Raw genomic sequence first — 19,298 nt, 5'->3', positions numbered from 1 at the left:
TAAAATAATACTGTAAATTAACTATACTTCAATTAAAAAAAGTTTCCTCTCTACAGACAAATTCACCAGGTCAAAATACTCATCCTTTGAACTAATCTAACTTTATTCCACCACTTCTTAGCCCACATTTCATTCAAGAAACACTAACACATTTCTGTTATACAACGTTAGATAATACATATATAGAACTTTACAGATTTCAAAGGGCAAAAATAAAGCCAAAAAGTGATCATTAAAGATGGGAATAGCACATTATGGAACATAAATAAAAGGAACAATAAGTAATTCTTAAAGAATAATATAATGTGGGAAAATGTCCAGTACCCATTATCCCCTTTATAGATGAGAAAACCAGGCAATTGAGACATTAACAAACTTGCCCAACTTCTCCCAGCTCCTAGATAGAGCCAGAATTCAAAGCTAGGGCTGCTCTGATCCTCTTACTGATTCCACGTTTTTAGTTAACCCTTATAAAAATTTATGAAGCCAAGAAGGCAGGTTTTAATATCCTGCAGTTTGTTAGTGACAGAAATGGGAAAATACTGGGTCAGGCCTCCTGACTTTAAATCCACTGTTGTCCTACTTTGGCCAATATACACATCATGAGAAATTGATCTGCCTCACATACAGTTCAAAGAACAGAAGTCTTTTTCCATGCTTTTCCTACAATTTGTGTTGTGATTGCAAGGAGTCAAGATTATTTTAACTTTTGCATATTTTTTTTACTTACTGAGAAAGCAAATATCTCTATGTACTTAGGAAACTCTGGAAATGCTTTAACTTGCCACAAGACATAAACTATTCTTTAACTAGGCTGAATAAACTATTCTTTAACTAGATTGAATATTAATACTTAAAACAGCACACCAGCCCCAAACCATAAAAAGGCAAATTTATTTCAGTTTGTCTGAAATGACAGTTATATTTGAAGTCATTTCTTTATTTATAGTAGGCTTGCTTAGTGTAAATGGAGCTCTGTTTACAAAAATTCAGTAAGATCAGCTTCCTGAAATTAGAAATGCATGTGAATAGAACATTTAATTTGATACTGCAGTAATTTGGTTAAATACACAAAGGGAGTTGTGTGGATTAATTGAAGAAGCAGTGGAATATCAGCTTTGGGAATGAACTTCAATCCCACTATGGGTCCTAGATGAAATGATATTGCTAGTATTGGCTATGCTTCCAGTGATTAAATATTTATAAGGCAGCTTAGTTTACTAAATATAATATTTAACATAGTTTCAATTTCTTGTTGCCCTTTCTTTCAATCCCTAGAGTGAAATTTTTCTTAGCCTGGCTTCTACTAGAAAATTATTCAAAAAAGCTAAAAATTTAGCTAGTTTCTCCTCTTCACACCTTCCCCTTCCCAATAAGAACATAGGCCGGGGAAAAAACATGATTCAAAATGGCTACTATATTTGAAGTCATTTCCTTATTTTCCCTTAGCTGACATCTTGCATGGAATGAAAGTACAGCAGTTTAAAAAACGGAAGGCAGAGAACAGCATCAGCTGCAGGGATCACAGGTTTGCTTAGTATAAACGGAGCTCTCTGGGAACGCATCAAGGGCCCCTCAATTCTGTTCATCAAAATGTCATACAGATTGCATCTTGCAAGGTACTGAAATTAAATGGTATTTAATTTTTGCAGTGCTTTCCCCACTCCAAGGTAGCTGGAAGCAAATGAAAAACGGAGCCTCAGAACCCTACCCCATCAGTATGATTGCCAGTTAGAGCACAAAATTATGAACACAATTTATTTGAGAACTTAGTGTGCTTTTCTGGTGATTAATCAAAGATGGCCAGATTCTAGTTTCCCTATTACCTACCTAGTGATAATATTCATTTATTCATTCAACAAATACTTATTAAATCACTAGTCTGTGACACTGTTGTAGGTGTTACAATATCCCTGCTCTTGTGGAATTTACTATGGAACTAATGTGCTTGAACTTGCTGTCATTAGGAGGACGTGGTATCACGTTAGGTACTTGTAAGACTTTCAGATATCTTATCTTCACCTTTTATGTGCCTTAGTGTCCTTTTAATTTTAATCTCTGCCATACATACCATCCCTGGTATTTTGTTATGTAAGTTATCCACAGGTTCTCTGTTTCTTAATCCAATGGAAGTATTTAAATTATGCACGGCACTCAAGGTATCTCTAATAATTCCAATGATCAAATTAGGGTCCCAAATAAAGTTTCCTACCTCTTCCATACTCTGCAGCTTGAGATGAGTTGCGCCTTCATCTTTGGTAAGAAGAATGCAGTTCCAGGGCGACCATTCCAAGGACTTATCCCATCTGACCATGACCAGATCGTTGAGATCATTCCTGGCACTGAGCGCCGACTGGGATGCCCAGATGTTCTCCGTCAGGTACTGAATATCTTCCAGCTGGATGTCAAGACATTTGTGAAAAAGAATGTTTTCTTCTAAATGTAAAATTTCTTCAAGGGGGTGGGGATGGGAAGGGATAGACTGGGATTTCAAAATTGTAGAATAGATAAACAAGATTATATTGTATAGCACAGGGAAATATATACAAGATCTTATGGTAGCTCACAGAGAAAAAAATGTGACAATGAATATATGTATGTTCATGTATAACTGAAAAATTGTGCTCTACACTGGAATTTGACACAACATTGTAAAATGATTATAAATCAATAAAAATGTTAAAAAAATTTCCTCAAGATTATTGTATTACTGAGAAAACAATTCATACTGAGTATACACCTTATTCATGAGGTTTTCAGTGCACACAGTTCCTTATTTTTCACCAAATCTCTGTTCATTCTGCCCAAACTATGTTACCAATCTCAGTCATGACTGCATCTTTAACCCAGACTCAGCTGTGTATACTTCTTCCAGTATGCTAATTTGATTTTATATTTACATGGTATTAAGTACCTTTCAAAATTCATTAGTAACTATCATCTTATCCTCAGGGTTATCACAGGTCATTTTCTTCCCATTTTACAAGTTAGGAAATTAAGACTTAATAAAGAATAAACAATTCACTTGGTGTTATTAAAAAACTTTGTTGTTTTAATGAAAAAAATAAAGAGGGAAATAACTGTTTAGAAACTGTTTTCAGAATTTAAACCAGACTAGCTAAAGCTCTTGAAATGACTTTTTATCAGGAGGTCTGCATATATAAACTTAGAATTGCCAGAGGGGCCAGCGTCACAAAGAATAAACACAGAACGAAGCACCATTACTTTGAAAGGTTTGGGTGGGAAAGGAGAAATCTTTTCTGTAAAATCAATGGACAAACTTCATCCATGATTGGCCATGTCTACTGATCATACCTGCATCAGGAAAGCAATTTTAGAATCATCTTCATAATCAGCTTCTGAATAGTAGAGTCGTTGAAGTAAACATTTGTACTTCAAAAATGATTCTCGCTTTCGAGTCTCATTGTCAAGGTTAATGCAGTGACGACACCGGTAAATGCGGTGTGAGGTGGATGATACAGAGAACTCTGTAGAAGGCAAATAGAGCTGGCAACTATGGCAAAAGTAAATCTTCTTATAAAACTTCAATGGGTCTTGAGGGACCTAAATAGTAAAAAAAAAAAAAAAAAAAAGAAAAGAAAAGAAAGTATAATAGCCAGGCCAAATGCTAACTGACAGAAGTACTGAGGGCTAACATCTTAGAATGAGATTAAAAAGTCAGTTAATTTTAAAGTTGTATTTTCCCCTTAACTTCCTACTCTACACAAAACTTAAATTTCAAGCAGTATTCATTTACCCTTCCAAAATATTAAAAATCTCTATTATTCATCAACTTTTAGATATATGTGGTAAAATCACCTAGAAAATTAACTGACTGAAAAAAAAATGAGTGGGTAGAGGCTTTGAGTTGCAATAGTAAGAAAACCTCACAAGCACTTTTGGCACTTCTTAAGAAGAATTTAGATTTTTTGATCTTTAGTGCTATGCTGTGTTAATTACTCTTACAGGCAATAGCTAGATTCACATATAAATAAAAGCCCACAAAATCGAGCGTTGTTCTCATTTTATTCATCTTAACAATAAATTTGGATTGGCTCAATGATCAATTTTCAAAATGTGAAATTCTGAATTATATAATAGTTCAATTTTTAATTTTTTGAGGAACCTCCATAATGGTGGTACCAATTTACATTTCCACCAACAGTGCACAAGGTGTCCTTTTTTCCCTCCTTGCCAACACTTATCTTTTGTCTTTTTGATAACAGACATTTTAACATTGGTGACATGATATTTCACTGTGGTTTTCATTTGTATTTCTCTGATGGCTAGTAATAATGAGCTTTTTCACATGTAGGCCATTTGTATGTCTCTTTTGGGAAAATGTTTATTCTTTTGACCATTTTTAAATTGAATTAAAATTATTTTGCTATTGAGTTGTACCTGTTGTCTTGGATATTAACTCATCGGATACATGCTTTGCAAATATTCTCTCCCGTCCTACAGGTCACCTTTTGTTTTGTTGAATTGTTTCCTTTGCTGTGCAGAAGCTTTTCAGGTTGAGGCAATCCCATTTGTCTCTTTTTGCTTTTGTTGCCTTTGCTTTTGGTGATGCTGCCAAGACCAATGTCAAGAAACTTTTTCCCTGTGTTTTCTTCTAACAGTTTTACAGTTTCAGGTCTTACATTTAAATCCTTAATCCATTTTGAGTTGATTTTTGTATGTGGAGTGAGATAAGAGACCAGTTTCATTTTTTGCCAGTGGCTGTCCAGTTTTTCCAAGACCATTTTTTAAAGAGATTGTCCTTTCCCCATTGTGTATTCTTGGCTCCTTTTTTGTTGTAAATTAATTGACCATATAAGTACGGGTTTATTTCTGGGCTCTCTATTCTGTTCCATTGATCCATGTGTCTGTTTTTATGCCAACACCATAAAGGTTTGATTACTATAGCTTTGTAATATAGTTTGAAATCAGGAAGTATGATGCCTCCAGCTTTGTTTTTCTTTCTCAAGATTGCTTTGACTATTTCGAGTCCTTTTTGTTTCCATACAAATTTTAGGACCTTTTTTTTCTATCTCTATGACAAATGTCATTGGAATTTTGATAGGGATTGCACTGAATCTGTAGATCACTTTTGGTAATATGGGCATTTTAACAATATTAAATCTTCCAAAAATTTTCTCAAGTACAAAACAAGCAATAACAAGCATGATCCATTTTACAAATGAATAAATTGAACTGTATCAAAATAAAAAACTTCTGCTCAGTTAGAAATGCTGTTAAGAGAATGAAAAGGCAAGCCACAGACTGAGAAAATATGTGTAAATCACGTATTTTACAAAGGACTTATGTGCAAAATATACAAAGAATTTTCAAAATTCAATAATCATAATATAAACAACTCAACTGAAGAAATAGGAGGTGGCAAAAGATATGTCCAGACACTTCACCAAAAAGATATACATATGCCAAAAAATGCATGAAAAGATGCTTAATTACTCATTAGGAAAATTCAGATTAAAATATAATGGGATACTACAGCACACCTATTAGAATTCCAAAATTAAAATAAAAACTGACAATACCAAGTACTGACAAGGATGCAAAGCACCTGGAACTCTCATACCCTGCAGATGGGGGTGCAACATGGTACAAGCAACTTGGGAAAATTTCTGGCAGTCTCTTATAAAGGTAAATGTGCATTTACCATATGACTCAACGATCCTACTTCCTAGATATTTAACCCAAAACAACCAATTTACACAAAAACTCACAATTGAGAGTTTGCAGTGACTTTATTCACAAAAGCCCAAAGCTCTAAATAACCCAATGTCCTACAACTATAAATATTCTGGTACATCCAGATCATAAAAATATTATTCATTTGTAACAACAAACTAATGAAACACTAAATAAAATGAGTGAATATCAAATGCAGTAAGTTAAATGAAGGAAACCAAAAAAAAAAAAAGACTACAGGCACACCTTGGAGATATCGCGGGTTCAATTCCACACCAATAAAGTGAATATCACAATAAAGCAAGTCACGTTGATTTTTTTGTTTCCCAGTGCAAATAAAACTTACATTTATGCTACTCTGTAGTCTGCTAAACGTGCAACAGCATTATGTCTTAAAAAATGTACATACCTTAATTTTAAAATACTTTATTGCTAGAAAATGCTAAGCTTCACCTAAGCCTCCTTTTTTCTGGCGGAGGTCTTGCTCTCCTTGATGGCTGACAGCTGATCAGAGTGCTGGTTGCTGAAGTTCGGGGTAGCTGTGAGATTTTGTGCACACCCTTTAAGAGCAAAGTTTCTGTTTCCTACAGTGCAGCCCTCCAGCTTTTCCATATGCCAGCCCTGGTGGCCTTCAAAGCCAGACATTCTGGGGACACGTCCTCCTGATGCAGAACTCCCGGGCTGGGGAGCCTGACTGGGTTCAGACCCCTCACCCTTTGGGAAGCACCTCTGCAATCGTGATCACCCTCCCATTTTGTGGATCATCTACCCGGGGGTGTGGATCTTGACTATACTACGTCTCGGCCCCTCCTACCCACCTCATTGTGATTCCTTCTTTATTATCTTTAGTGGTGGAAAATCTTTTTTGATTATCTTCAGGTTGTTCTCATAGATCGCTGCTCTGTAAACAGCTGTAATTTTGGTGGGAAGAGGTGAGCTCAGGATCTTCCTGCTCTGCTATCTTGGCCATACCTCTTCACGAAATGTATTTCTTAAATAATACGACTTGAAAGTCAAAATTACTGCTTAATCCACAGGCTGCAGAACAATGTTGTGTTAACAGGTATGAAAACAACATTCATCTCATTGTATATCTCCATCAGAGCTTTTGAGTGACCAGGTTCATTGTCAGTAAGCAGTAATAATTTGAATGGAATTTTTTTTTCTGAGAAGTAGGTTTCCACTGTGGGCTTAAAATATGCACTAAGCCATGGTTGGAAAGAGATGTGCTGTCATGCAGACTTTGCTGTTCCATTTATAAAGCACAGGCAGAGTAGGTTGGGCATAATTTTTAAGGGCCCTAGAATTTTTCAGAATAGTACATGAGCACTGGCTTCATCTTAAAGTCACCAGCTGCATTAGTCCCAAACAAGAGAGTCAGCCTGTCCTTTGAGGCTTTGAAGCCAGGCATTGACTGCTTCTCTCTAGCTGTAAAAGTCTCTTCTTCCAATACAAGGTCATTTCATCTACACAGAAAATCTGTCATTTAGTGTAGCCACCTTCATTGATTATCTTGGCTGGATCTTCTGGATAACTCGCTGCAGCTTCTACATCAGAACTTGCTATCACACCTTGCACTTTAATATTATGGAGACGGCTTCTTTCCCTAAACCTCATGAGCCAACCTCTGCTAGCTTCAAAGTTCTCTTCTGCAGCTTCTTTACCTCTCTCAGCCTTTATAAAACTAAAGAGAGTTAGGGCCTTGCTCTGGACCAAGCTTCACTTAAGGGAATATTGTGGCTGGTTTGATCTTCTATCCAGACAACTCAAACCTTCTCCATATTAACAGTAAGGCTGTTTCACTTTCTTATCTCTCATGTGTGCACTGCAGGAGCACTTTTAATTTCCTTCAAGAACTTTTCCTTTGCATTCACAAGTTGGCTAACTGGTGCAAGAGGCCTAACTTTTGGCTTAGCTCAGCTTTGGACATGACCTCCTCACTAAGTTTAATCATTTCTAGCTTGTGACTTAAAGGGAGAGGTGTACAACGCTTTCACTTGAACACTTAGAGGTTGTTGTACGGTTTTTAATTGGCCTAATTTCAATAATGTTGTGTCTCAGGGAATAGAGAGGCTGGAGGAGAAGGAAAGAGATGGTTGGTGGAGCAGTCAGAACATATCTATATTTATCAGTTAAGATCTCCATCTTATATGAGTGAGGTTCATGATGCCCCAAAACAATTACCATAGTAACTTCAAAGATCAATGATCACAGATCACCATAACAAATATAATTATAATGAAAATTTTTGAAATATTCCGAGAATTACCAAAATGTGACACACAGACATGAAGTGAGCAAATGCTGTTGGAAAAATGGTGCAAACAGACTTTCTTGATACGGTTGCCACAGCCTTCAGCTAGTAAAAACACAGTATCTGCAAAGTGATATAAAGCGAAGTACAATAAAACCTGGTGTGCTTGTGCACGGAGCACAGTTCCATTTCTATGACACTCTGAGTTAGGTTAAGTACAGAAATAAAATGCAGATCAGGGTTTGTCAAGGGTTAGGCAGCCACTGGAAGGGTTGATTACAAGTAGCAGGATGAGGGAATTTAGGGGAAGTGATAAGATCATTTTTTATCTTAATTGCTCTGTTGGCCATTGACTACATGACTCTGCATTTGTCAGAACTCACCAGAAAGACTGAATTTTATCAAAGGTAAATTTAAAAAGTGAATAAATGGTATAACATTATGTGAATGTGTAAAATATTAAATTCTATTATACTACTCCAAGTATATATAAACTAAGCCTATTGAGGACCAAAAGGTATCTTGGAAAAATAAAACATTGATGCAAATAAGAAATAATTCAGTGGGCAACTTTTCTCTTGAACTTTTGTTGTATTTTAATATTCTCCTGCAAAACAATTAAATTTTAAAAAGAAAGAATAAAAATTCAACAACTTTAATTTTTCTAAAAACTTTTACTAAATATTGATATTGTTTATGCTTAAAAAAAGCAAAATAGATGTTAAATCAGCTTCTTAAATAGATTACTACTCTAAAAATAATCATTGGAATAAAACACTATTTCAAGTTCTTTAGTAAACCCCCCAAAAAACGTTATTAAAAGTATTTTAAATAGTTTTGCAAAGTAAGAAGGCAATAACACACTTATCTTGGCTTTATAGAGAGAAAATTGCTTACAGAAGCCTAAGCATATTGGAGGTGGAAAAGGCAGTTTAATTCACATACATGTCACATTTGAAGTTCTCACAGGGTATCTACATGGATCTGTTCAGTAATAACTGTAACTATGTGGTAAGTAGTATAAAAGGACACAAATAGGTACATGTAGAATCTCAGAAATGAAGAGTTTAACTCTCTCTGAGGCCTAATGAAAGAGGGTACATGTGAGTTGTGTCTTAGAAAATCAAGAAGAGTTGGCTGGTTGAAGAAGGGGACAGCATTCCAGGTAGAAGCTGCAGTATGTGCAAAAGCATGAAGGTGTGAGAAATTACAATGCATTCAAACGGCACAGTTTCCAACTGGAAATTTGCTTCAGAGAGCAGGAGAGAATTCAAGGTTGGAAACACGGACAGACAAAGTTAAATGACTAATTTATCAACATAAAAAATATCATTCAAAGGCAATTTTACCAATAAGATGGTCTTCCATGTGGACCCCTAGTAAAGCATTAAAGCAAAATTTGAATATACTTCAACTTACTCTAGCACATTTTAAAATTCTGATAAAGTAATACAGGAAAAAAAAAGTAGAGTGGTACCTTAAGGTGTCTTGCAACTTCTGGATTAAACAAAGGTGTTCTGATGTAATGAAAGAAGAGTGTTGCAATCCTTTTCCTGAGTCCTTCAAGGTTATGATGTTTGACTCCTCTCATCATAAGGTCAACCTCCCTGTCAATCAATTCTAGAATTTCCTGAGTCAGTTTACATGCATGTTCCTGTCCAAAACACAAACATAGTCGGTATAGAATTTTAAATATCACTAAGTTGAAATTACCACCCAAACTGAAAATTCCAAAAGTAATGAAACACTAATGATAGAAGTATAAATTGGTACAACTAATTTGGAAAAAAATTTGACATTATCTAGTAGAGTTTAAGATATGCATAAGTTACAATCCAGCAATTCTACTCTTGAGTGCTTTGGAGAAATGTGCATGCAGTCATTGTTCACAGAAGCTCGAAATCAGAAACAACCAAATATCCATAAATAAACTGATTACATAAATAAGTGATAACTTATTCATATAATAGTATATTATCTAATATATGGAAATGAATGAACTACAGCTATATACAATAATAGGCTTAAATCTTACAAATTAATGTTGAGCAAATCAAGGCACAAAAAAAATACAGTATCATTCCATTTAAATAAGATCTAAAAATAAGCAACACAATACTATATTATTTAGAAATGTATACAGAGGTGGTAAAATTATGAAGAAAAATCAAGGAAATGATGACCATGAGAGCCAGTATGGTGGTCACTTTTAGGGGACCAGAGGGTGAATTATGAATATGAAGAGAAAGGAGGATGTTGGCAATGTCCTGTTTTTAAGCCAGAGAGTGGTCACATGTTGGTGGTTTTATATTTGCTAGACTGTACATATAAATTTTATATGTTTTTTCTGCATTTTTATATAATTCACAATAGTTTGTAATAAAGTAATAGAAATAAATGCTGTTGAATAAGAAAGCCCAGGTAAGAGCTGAAGTCATTAAGGTAGAGGATTTAAAAGTAATAAAATGGAAGCTGTTCCAACTGCTCAAGAAGGGACTATAAGAAACATCGTTTGAATAAAGAAGTCAGAAGGGAAAGTCAGTAACTGTAAAATAGTGCTCTTCTGTTCTTTGTAATACACACTTGACATAGCTAATACAAGAGTCTACATCAGTGGTTTTTGACCCTGAAGGCACATTAGAATGACCTGAGGAGATTTTAAAAGATTTTAACACTGCCCTCACACTTGAGATTCTAATTTAGCTGCTCAGAAATGGAGCCTTAGATACCATTCTTACTCATTTAGCCTCATATTGTCTCCCTTTCTCCCCTCCTGTTTCTCTCTCTGTCTCTCTCTCTCTTTCAAGCTCTCCAGATGACTCTGGTGTATACTCGAGTTTCAGATTCACTGGTATTAATAATTGTCATAAAAATATTACCCATTATTTACTGAGGACTCCCTATTTGTAAACATTGAGATGTATAAATTATATTTTTATTTATATTTATATATATATATGTGTGTGCATATACATATATATATTTATATATACATATCTTTATGTCCTCAAAGCAAGTAATTTTACAAATGATAAAACTGGTTTTCAGAAATATTAAATAACTTATCTAAGGTTGTGCAGCCATAATGAGTAGAGCCAGAATTCAAGTTATGCTCAAAGGCCTTAACTTCCATCAAAATATTGTTAAATAAATGCATAGATGGATATATTAGTGTATTAAGCAATGCATAACTTATCTTTTTTGAGTCCATCCTTTGACTTTTTTCATTAACCAGCTAATGGTCCTGCACTCTCTTTTTTTCCAATCTGTTCTTTTTACTGACATCTGCAGATATTCTTATTTCCTACCTCTGGAACTTCTGCTTCTCCCTCTCTTCTTAACTATGTCTATCTTCAAAGGCATAGTCACTAGACAAACATCCTTGAAAAGGCAGTCCAGAGCAAAGGTCATCAATGCTTAATTAAGTCCATGTCTCTGCTCTCAAGAGGGGCAGAAATGTGAGAGACCCATGGAGACCGACTTACCTTCCAATAAGAACCATTTGCTCAACTACTTATTGCATCTTAAACTAACTAATGATGAGGGAAAAGAGATAAAAATACTTACACTAATGCTGCTTTAAAATTGCTAAAAATAAAATTTTGTCAAAATATATAGACAGTAATTGCTATTGTATTGAACTAAGTTGAGCATTAATTTCATGCTATATATATATCTGCATTCATTGCAAAGCTGAGGATATATTTACATGGGGAATTTTCATTGTGCTATATTTGTGTGTCATAATATATAGTTTGAAAATTTTTAGATAAACATTAATGCATAAATCATATCTCCCCAAATTATACCCAAACAATATAGTTGTTGACAAAATAAAATTCATACATATAAACATTTATTAATATCTTTATAATTACTTAATACAAAACATCTCATTTTAGTATTCAATTCTTTTTATTGACAGTGGTTATGATACCCCCAAACTAAGAGAAAGTTGACATACCTTTACAGTATGTTTAAGCGTTAAGAGTACATCCAGCCTCTCATCTTGAGAGATGTTTTTCAGCATAATGCATTCATAGATGCTTTGCAGCTCTCTGGCTCTGATGGTGAACTGTGTATCCATCTCAATTATTTTGCCATCAAATCTTCTCCACATCTTTGGAGCTGAACACTTAAAAATAATATTATGTTTATAATTATCAGTTAAAGGTTCAAAAGTAATTTTGTTTCTTCTACTGTAAGTTAACCTTACTATCATGAGCTTTATGAATATCACAAATTGATTGAAGAATTTTAAGGCCATGGGAAAGTAAAACATTTTAGGAAAAAAAAATACGAGAGAGCTTCAGGTTATAAACATGCAAATAATCCTGAATCCTCAGGATTCAGAATTTGCTACTAATTTTCCCTAACTAGTATGATGGAGAATTTGACGGGTTTATGAAATAACTCATTACCCACCTTGGGGAAAAAAAAAAGTATGCTATTTAGAATGCTAAAAACAACTTATTTAGTTCAATCATATTGAGTTGTATGAATGTGTCTTGATCATGCTTTGCCAATTGAGGACAACCTTTGTGGAACACTTGCTACAATCCTCAAAGCATTAGACCTACAGATAAGGCAAAACGGGACTCTTTTAATTATGGTTTTGTTTTCTGCAAAAAATAAATCTATAACAAGTTCACAGTTCTTCACAAAGCAGATGTCCATAGTGAAATAGCTGTGTTTAGCTACCTTAGCGGGGCTGTGGTCCCTGCCTCCCTGGTGATGGCTAAGATTTTCACTTCCTATTTCCAAATCTGGCTTGGTGCCTCCCAACCTAGCCTGCCTCTCAACCTGAGGGTCCAAGATGGTGTTCACTTGCCCTGAAGCTCCTCTGAGGACTCCCAGGCTAAGAATTTAGAGACAGGAAGTGGAGTAAGCTCTGCTGGCTCGGGACCCCAGTACAATCTTTAACAGTGACTAAGACTGTGTTTGCCACGGTTTTTGTTCCCTCCTACTGAGACTTCAGGAGAAGATTCATCGACCTAGAAATATTATAGTGAAAACTCACTATTTTCCCTTCTACTTTAAGGTATAAAGCTGCTCAGTTTCTTTCCCAGATTATAATCTATCAGAAAGGAGGGTACGTTGCTCACGACCACGAACTGGCCAAATGCTGTATTATTTGTAGGCTGATTGGTAATTGCTTTGGAGACCTGCAGTCCAATTTATAATCGCCACATACTTGTAACCATTTAAATCTTAGATTTGATATAATTAAAGTTTAAATAGAAGCCGATGTATTGGAACAAATCATCAGGAGTTAGAGTAGCCAAACAGAGAAATAAGGCTGCATTTAGTATGACAGCCTTATGAGAAACCTTTAGTCTCAATTTACCTTTAAATTTTTACATTTCATATTAGCTAAATTACATTGAAAACTGCAAAGCTACCATTTAGCAACAACTATACATGATATGTGTTCAAAGTAATGGCATCATTTTCTGATCAAAGCTAAAATGAACGTTGTGCAGAGCCAGGAATCTTCATCAGAAACTTTAGATCCTCAGGGTCTAGTTTCAATCCAGCAAATGAGAAACTGCAGCCCTATGATTAATTTATATTTTCAGAGCATAAATCTAATATTAAATAATGTAGAGTTCACTAGCAGACTGACAGAATTAATAAAATTTATTAAGGATTATAGTAGGAAAATAGTAAGAAAATATTTTATCATTTAATTATCACTTAGAAATTTTTAAAACATTGTTTTTGAATGGATACAGCCTTGTCTGTGGTAGGCCTCAGAGTGTTACTGAGATCTAATGTTTGTTGCAAAGCTCTTTTTAAAAGTTTTAAGGAATAAGCAATCTTAGGCTGTTTCATTTTGCAATATTCTAAAGTCTAAGGGCAATCTTTGTATGCAGGCTTTCTGAGGGTGGCTCTATTAAGTGTAATTTCCTTTCTTCCAGTAATGTGGACAATACCTTTAGCTCTGCAAGCTGGTAAACTATTTCATTTGTAATAATCTCAGTATAACAGCCTTTTAATGAAATGCTTACTTCATCTACTTGATTGTGTTTTTTCAACTGTTGTATTGACTTAATTCTACCTTCCTTCCATGTTTTTAGCCCCATCTAAGGTAAGAGGATATAGTCATACCTTGGATTTTTTTCTAAATATACTCAACATTCATATCCTTCCCACTCCTCAATTTTTAACTTAAATCCTACCTTCTCCATATAGATTCCTAACACTATGGTTTCAAATCACTGAAATCACTATTATCTGAAGTCCTATTGTACTTGTAAAAACAAACACATGCACACACACAAAGTATATAGTATCTCTATTTCAATCACTCAGGGAAATGCAATTTGGATACAAATTGTTACATATATATTTATCATAATGTTTGTTAATTCTATTTCTTCCAAAAGATTATAAGATAAATTTCTCATGTAGTTCTGTATTTATTCAATCAACAAATATTTATTGTGTTTACTATATATTGGACAGTGTGCTAGATAAAATACTATCCTGATTTCAAAAATTCTTAAGTCTAACGGGATGGAAAGATTTTTTAAAAAGTAATTAAAATAAAGGGTGATTATGCTTGATGGTGCAGGTAAATAGGTAACTAAAGGTTGCTATGAAGGGTTTAACTGGTGAAATGAAAACAGTACATAAGCTAAAACCTGAAGACTAACCAGGAGTAAACCAGATTAAAGGAAACTGAGTGATATAATCAAAGATTCCTAGATTTGAAGTCTGAGTTCCCTAGCATAAGCACTGAAAAGATATAAAAAAAATCTGTTTGGCAAAGCAGTTTTTATATTTGGATTTATTTCTGCCAACACTAATAACTTGGTCTTCAAGTCTAAGCTTCTTTGATTTCAGGCCTTAAGGTGGGTTTCTTGTTTTTTTTTTAAACTCTGATGCAGGAAAATGTCAACTTTGCTTATTTCTCTTTTCTATTCCTTTTTTTCTTTGAATGCTTTGGCTGTAATAAGAGATGTACAACAATCATGTTCTTAAAACTGCTTCAGAAAGCAGGAGCATAATAAATTCCATTTAGCTGCCAACAAATGAGGCAGCATAGACTCTGGAGGAGAGAGACAGAAGAACAGCAGGAAGACACATTTCAAGGAAGGGAAGGTGGAGAGACAACAAAAACCTTGAGCGCGGCAAGCCTCCATAAAATAGAAGAAATGACTGTGCTGTAAGAGGAGGCCTTTTCTTTCTCCTAAATTAATACTCTAGTCCCTAAAGGCACAAATTAAGAACCACATAACCCCTCCAAAGCTACTGGGTACTGATCAACTTTTCTTTTGCCCAGCAAAGGGGCTTTGTTCATCCACAGAGCACGTGCCTGTGTACTGTGGTGCTCAGAGAGCCCCAGAGCTGGTTGCATTTTTCTATCCCATTAGCTGTTGGCCACCTGAGTAAGGAGAAAAAAAATTAACAGACACAGCTAAGGCAGATTGCAGTTTTGTAGCCTGTGATTGTGACAAGTGGTGGGCGAATCAAAGAGACGCAAGGAAATAAATGGCCTTGACTCTAGGGGAAACCTCTTGCAGAAATTCAAATGGTCTCCTTACACAGTTTGGGTAAGGAGCACCCAGGCTATATTAGAAACTGGCTTATGATTTTTCATTCAAATTTCTTGACCCGAATTTCTTCACCTTTGTCTACTTGTGAGGTTTTAACATTTGACAACCTGTGGATGACCATGTTTGATGGATTAATTTGCAAATTATTTAATTAATGCTTCAAAAATCTTTAGATTAAGACTTTTAAGGAGAATGAAGGCTTAATATCAAATTCATAACAACTGATTAGTTCAGTGCCTTGATTGGACTAACTTAAAATAATATGACTCATTACTCAGAGAAATTCTATATTCAGGATGAGAAGATAAAAAATAAAATATTAGCTCAGTACATGACATAATAGTTAGATAAAATGAAGTTAAACTAAAACCAAACCATAAAATTTTATTCTCCAAAGTTATTTCCCAATTACAGGGAAGTAAATAATCTCTTTACATACCTACATGTTCTCGTCCTAAATCTGGATCTTAAAATCTGCATCATGGTTCTGGTTGTTAGTGTTAACATTTGAAAAAAACTCTGGCTTTATTTAGCCTCAGGGATTAATTACAAGCTATTTTTCCCCAGTAATAAAAAAAACTGTAGAATAAGTTACTCCAAGTTTCATGAAATCAACACTGACTCCTGAATACTGGAGGCAATGCAAGGCATGGTGAGGGGAGGAGACAGGCATAAAAAGGAACAGACCTTGATAAGTATTTACAACAGAAGACTAACTATAAAGTCTATCTTAATTGTTTTCTATGATATTTAGTATGGCATTATATACAGAAAGGTGATTAAAATGATTATGTATTAGAATAACAAAGATTTTAAAGTTTACTATAACAGGTTAGAAGCAGCCCAAAAGTCACTGTTAGCCAATATTTTTAAAGACTGGACTAATGAGACTATATAATGGACTGGGATTGATGTCAAGTGTAGTTGTCCCAGTCTGTGGTGGTGTTTTTCTTGCCCTGTATAACACTTTGGTCAAAACTGATTTAAAATTTCCTCATATTAGCTAAAGTGTCCATTTCCTCTAAATCTTAGCCTGGGCATTGGTGAGATTAACTGGCATATCAGCTGGGGTGAACAAGGGTTCAGAACCCCAAGTCTAAAACGTACGGCCCACACAAAGCCGTGCCTTGATTTCTTGTGAACCCACAAGCTCTTGTGGCCAGCTTTTCCATCCTCCCTTCAACCTTCTGGTCTTGCATCTTTGTGTGCTGCCCTGCATCAGTCTGGACATTAAGGTCCAGTCACTGCTCTTGTTCCCTCTCCTCTGACCAGAACGAATCTTCTTACACTTAATACTTCATTTATTTAGTAATACAATTAAAGAAGCCACACTGCACCTCGTTGCCTTCCAACTGTTTCCTCCCTCCCTCTCTCCTAGAAATACTCAAAAACGCCCATTTTCCTGGCATAGAGCAATTCTTCCTATACTCAGGACCTTTCTGGGTCTCAGATTCTACCTCAAAATTTATCAAATTATTTACCCCACTTCCAAAAAAAAAAAAAAAAAAACCAGAAAACAAAAACAAATCTTCCTCCCTCCTAGGAATTCTTGTGAACAAAATTTCCCCATCTCCTTATTTGGTGAGATTTAAGGAAATTCTTAGAGTGCTCTGCTCCATGACAGGGGGCAATGGTCATCAGCTGGCCCCAGAGTCACTTTATATGGCAGGACTTGATCTACCTTTGGCCTCACTATGATTCAAAAAATGTTTAGAGACAATGCTAGACATGAGACCAGAAGTCGGGGGTGTAAAAGCATAATGAAGAATAGACATTGTATAAATATTTGCAACAAGAATTTAAAATAGTTTATAGGGAACAGAGCGGCAGATCAAGAACAAGTAGGAAACCCTGTAGAAGGTCCAGCCTTAAATAAGGAAGGCAGGTGCCACCCATCTTCCCTGTCCATTAGCACCTCAGAGGCCTCTAGCTCCTCCAGACACTCCTGTGCCCCCTGGTCCACGCTGGTTGGTAAGAATAACAATCAGACACATAAGGAACACAGTGTCCAGTGAGGAAGCTGGATTCAAGATAAAGCAACTTGCTAAAGGAATACGTTTAGTTTAAAGAATCACCCTGCAGAAGTATGACTATTATGGCTTCCTTATAGTAGTACTCATCTTTCCTAGAACGAAGATATTCAAGAATTTGAAATGACTTTATCTATGTTGCATAATTTCTTGATAATACCTGAAATATAAAATTACCCAACCATTATTTCTATCCCTTGTTTTTCCTCTCTACCTTCCTCCACAAGCATGTATTGATGCTCTGTGTTAAGCACTGCGCTAGGATATGAGGATACAGAAATAAAAGGTAGCTCTTGCCGTAAGAAGCTCAGAATCTAGGAAGGATTCACTCATATAAGTAGCCGTAATAAAAACTGATCACTGGGTACAAAGGCAGAAGCGACGCAGAGTCTTAGGAAAGCATGCGGAACAGGCTAAAGCAGGGGCATCAGCAGTGCTTCCCAGAAGGGGCACCTGTGCTTGTTTTTGGGGGGGGTGGCTGGCTACTGAGGAAAGAAAGGATGTTCCGGTAGAGGGCACACCAGACGTAAAAGCACTGAGTGCGCGTGGCCCCCCTGAGACATGCAAGGAACTGAGCATCGCTGGAACAGTGTGGCTGTCCTGTGCGAGGAGAGATGACGGTGAGACAACAGTGGGACGGGTGAGGTGAGCCAAGAGTCCATTACAGAAATTTTCATTCCCTGAGGGCGGCGAGGCGGGTAGGGGCAGAGCCGTGTTTAATGGGATCACTTTAGCTGCAGTATGGGTGATGGAGGAGGGAACTGAGAAGTGAGACTGGAGGTCAACAGCCTAATTCAGAGACATAAAATAATCCAGATGGGAAGGAAATCCAGATTCAATTCAATCAGTGTCCAGCTCACACACACAAGATAAGACCTGTCTCATGACGGCCTCCCAGGGGACACAGGAAAGCCAGAGAGGGGAGCTGATGCATAACGCCTCCTCAGATACTTCTCATCCTCTCATGCTCCAGCAGGACCGCAAGGCGTTCTGCCAAGACTCAGATTAGCTGCGGTTCAAGTCTTTGCTGACACAGCCTGTGTGGATACAGGCAAGGTTATCAAGGTGCCACGGCAGAGCCACTTCCCTGTAGGCAGTGGTGGTGGGTTTGAAAAGGAAGAAGTAAAGAACAGAGATTATTCAAGTAATAGAACAGTCTGGCGGCTAAACAGGACATCAAGAATAGCGCCCAGGTTTCTGCCTGAAGCAACTGAGGAGATGAGGAAATCTTCATAGAGATAAACTATGTGAGTGGTACAGCAGAGGACGAGCTTAGAGGTGAGGAGCCAAGGAATGGTTAGATGACATGGCTTAGGGGTTGACCTGTCAACTGGAGGTGTACTCTTGAGACATCCAAAGAGCAGTGATAGTAGGCAATTAGCTATGACTTGGAAGCTCCCAAGAGAAGTCTGGCTGGAACCGTAGGGAGTTCCAGGATGCAGGGTAAAGCCACAAGAAAAACTGAGATCAAACAGGAGAGCGTGTAAGTGAGATGAGAGGAGCGCATTTATAGTATCACAAAAATACGGTTTTTAAGAACAGATGTTCTCACAGAATAAGCATCATACAACTAAAATCATGACAGGTGAATATCTTAAAGAACTCCATCCCTTTTCTTCTCACGGCTGGATTGGCTTTTAATTGCTTGGAAAGATCAAGTGCATAAAAGGAAACTGGTCACTATGGAAACAAGCTAGTCAATATCAAACAGGCAATTTCACCATGAAAGGGTAATTAGTTTTTCCCTTAATTGTA

The 19,298-nt window shown here is 36.2% G+C and overlaps 1 protein-coding gene across 2 annotated transcripts in view; it reads right to left on the bottom strand.

Moving 5' to 3' along the window:
• IQUB (IQ motif and ubiquitin domain containing) overlaps positions 1 to 19,298 on the bottom strand; it is a 166,134-nt gene that overhangs the window by 115,959 nt on the left and 30,877 nt on the right. For both annotated transcript variants that reach the window (XR_006722158.2, XM_010947593.3), the window contains exons 9-12: positions 11,916 to 12,086; positions 9,429 to 9,605; positions 3,316 to 3,564; positions 2,213 to 2,398 (exon numbers count right to left, since the gene is read on the bottom strand). Coding sequence is in view for 1 of the 2 variants with exons in the window: in XM_010947593.3 (XP_010945895.2) it covers positions 2,213 to 2,398; positions 3,316 to 3,564; positions 9,429 to 9,605; positions 11,916 to 12,086 (783 nt within the window). In the remaining variant the exon portion in view is untranslated. The remainder of the gene's footprint in view (positions 1 to 2,212; positions 2,399 to 3,315; positions 3,565 to 9,428; positions 9,606 to 11,915; positions 12,087 to 19,298) is intronic.

Source organism: Camelus bactrianus, chromosome 7 (assembly GCF_048773025.1).
Source record: "Camelus bactrianus isolate YW-2024 breed Bactrian camel chromosome 7, ASM4877302v1, whole genome shotgun sequence".
In the NCBI taxonomy this organism is placed as follows: domain Eukaryota; kingdom Metazoa; phylum Chordata; class Mammalia; order Artiodactyla; family Camelidae; genus Camelus; species Camelus bactrianus.
This window is presented reverse-complemented; position numbering and strand designations above follow the sequence as displayed.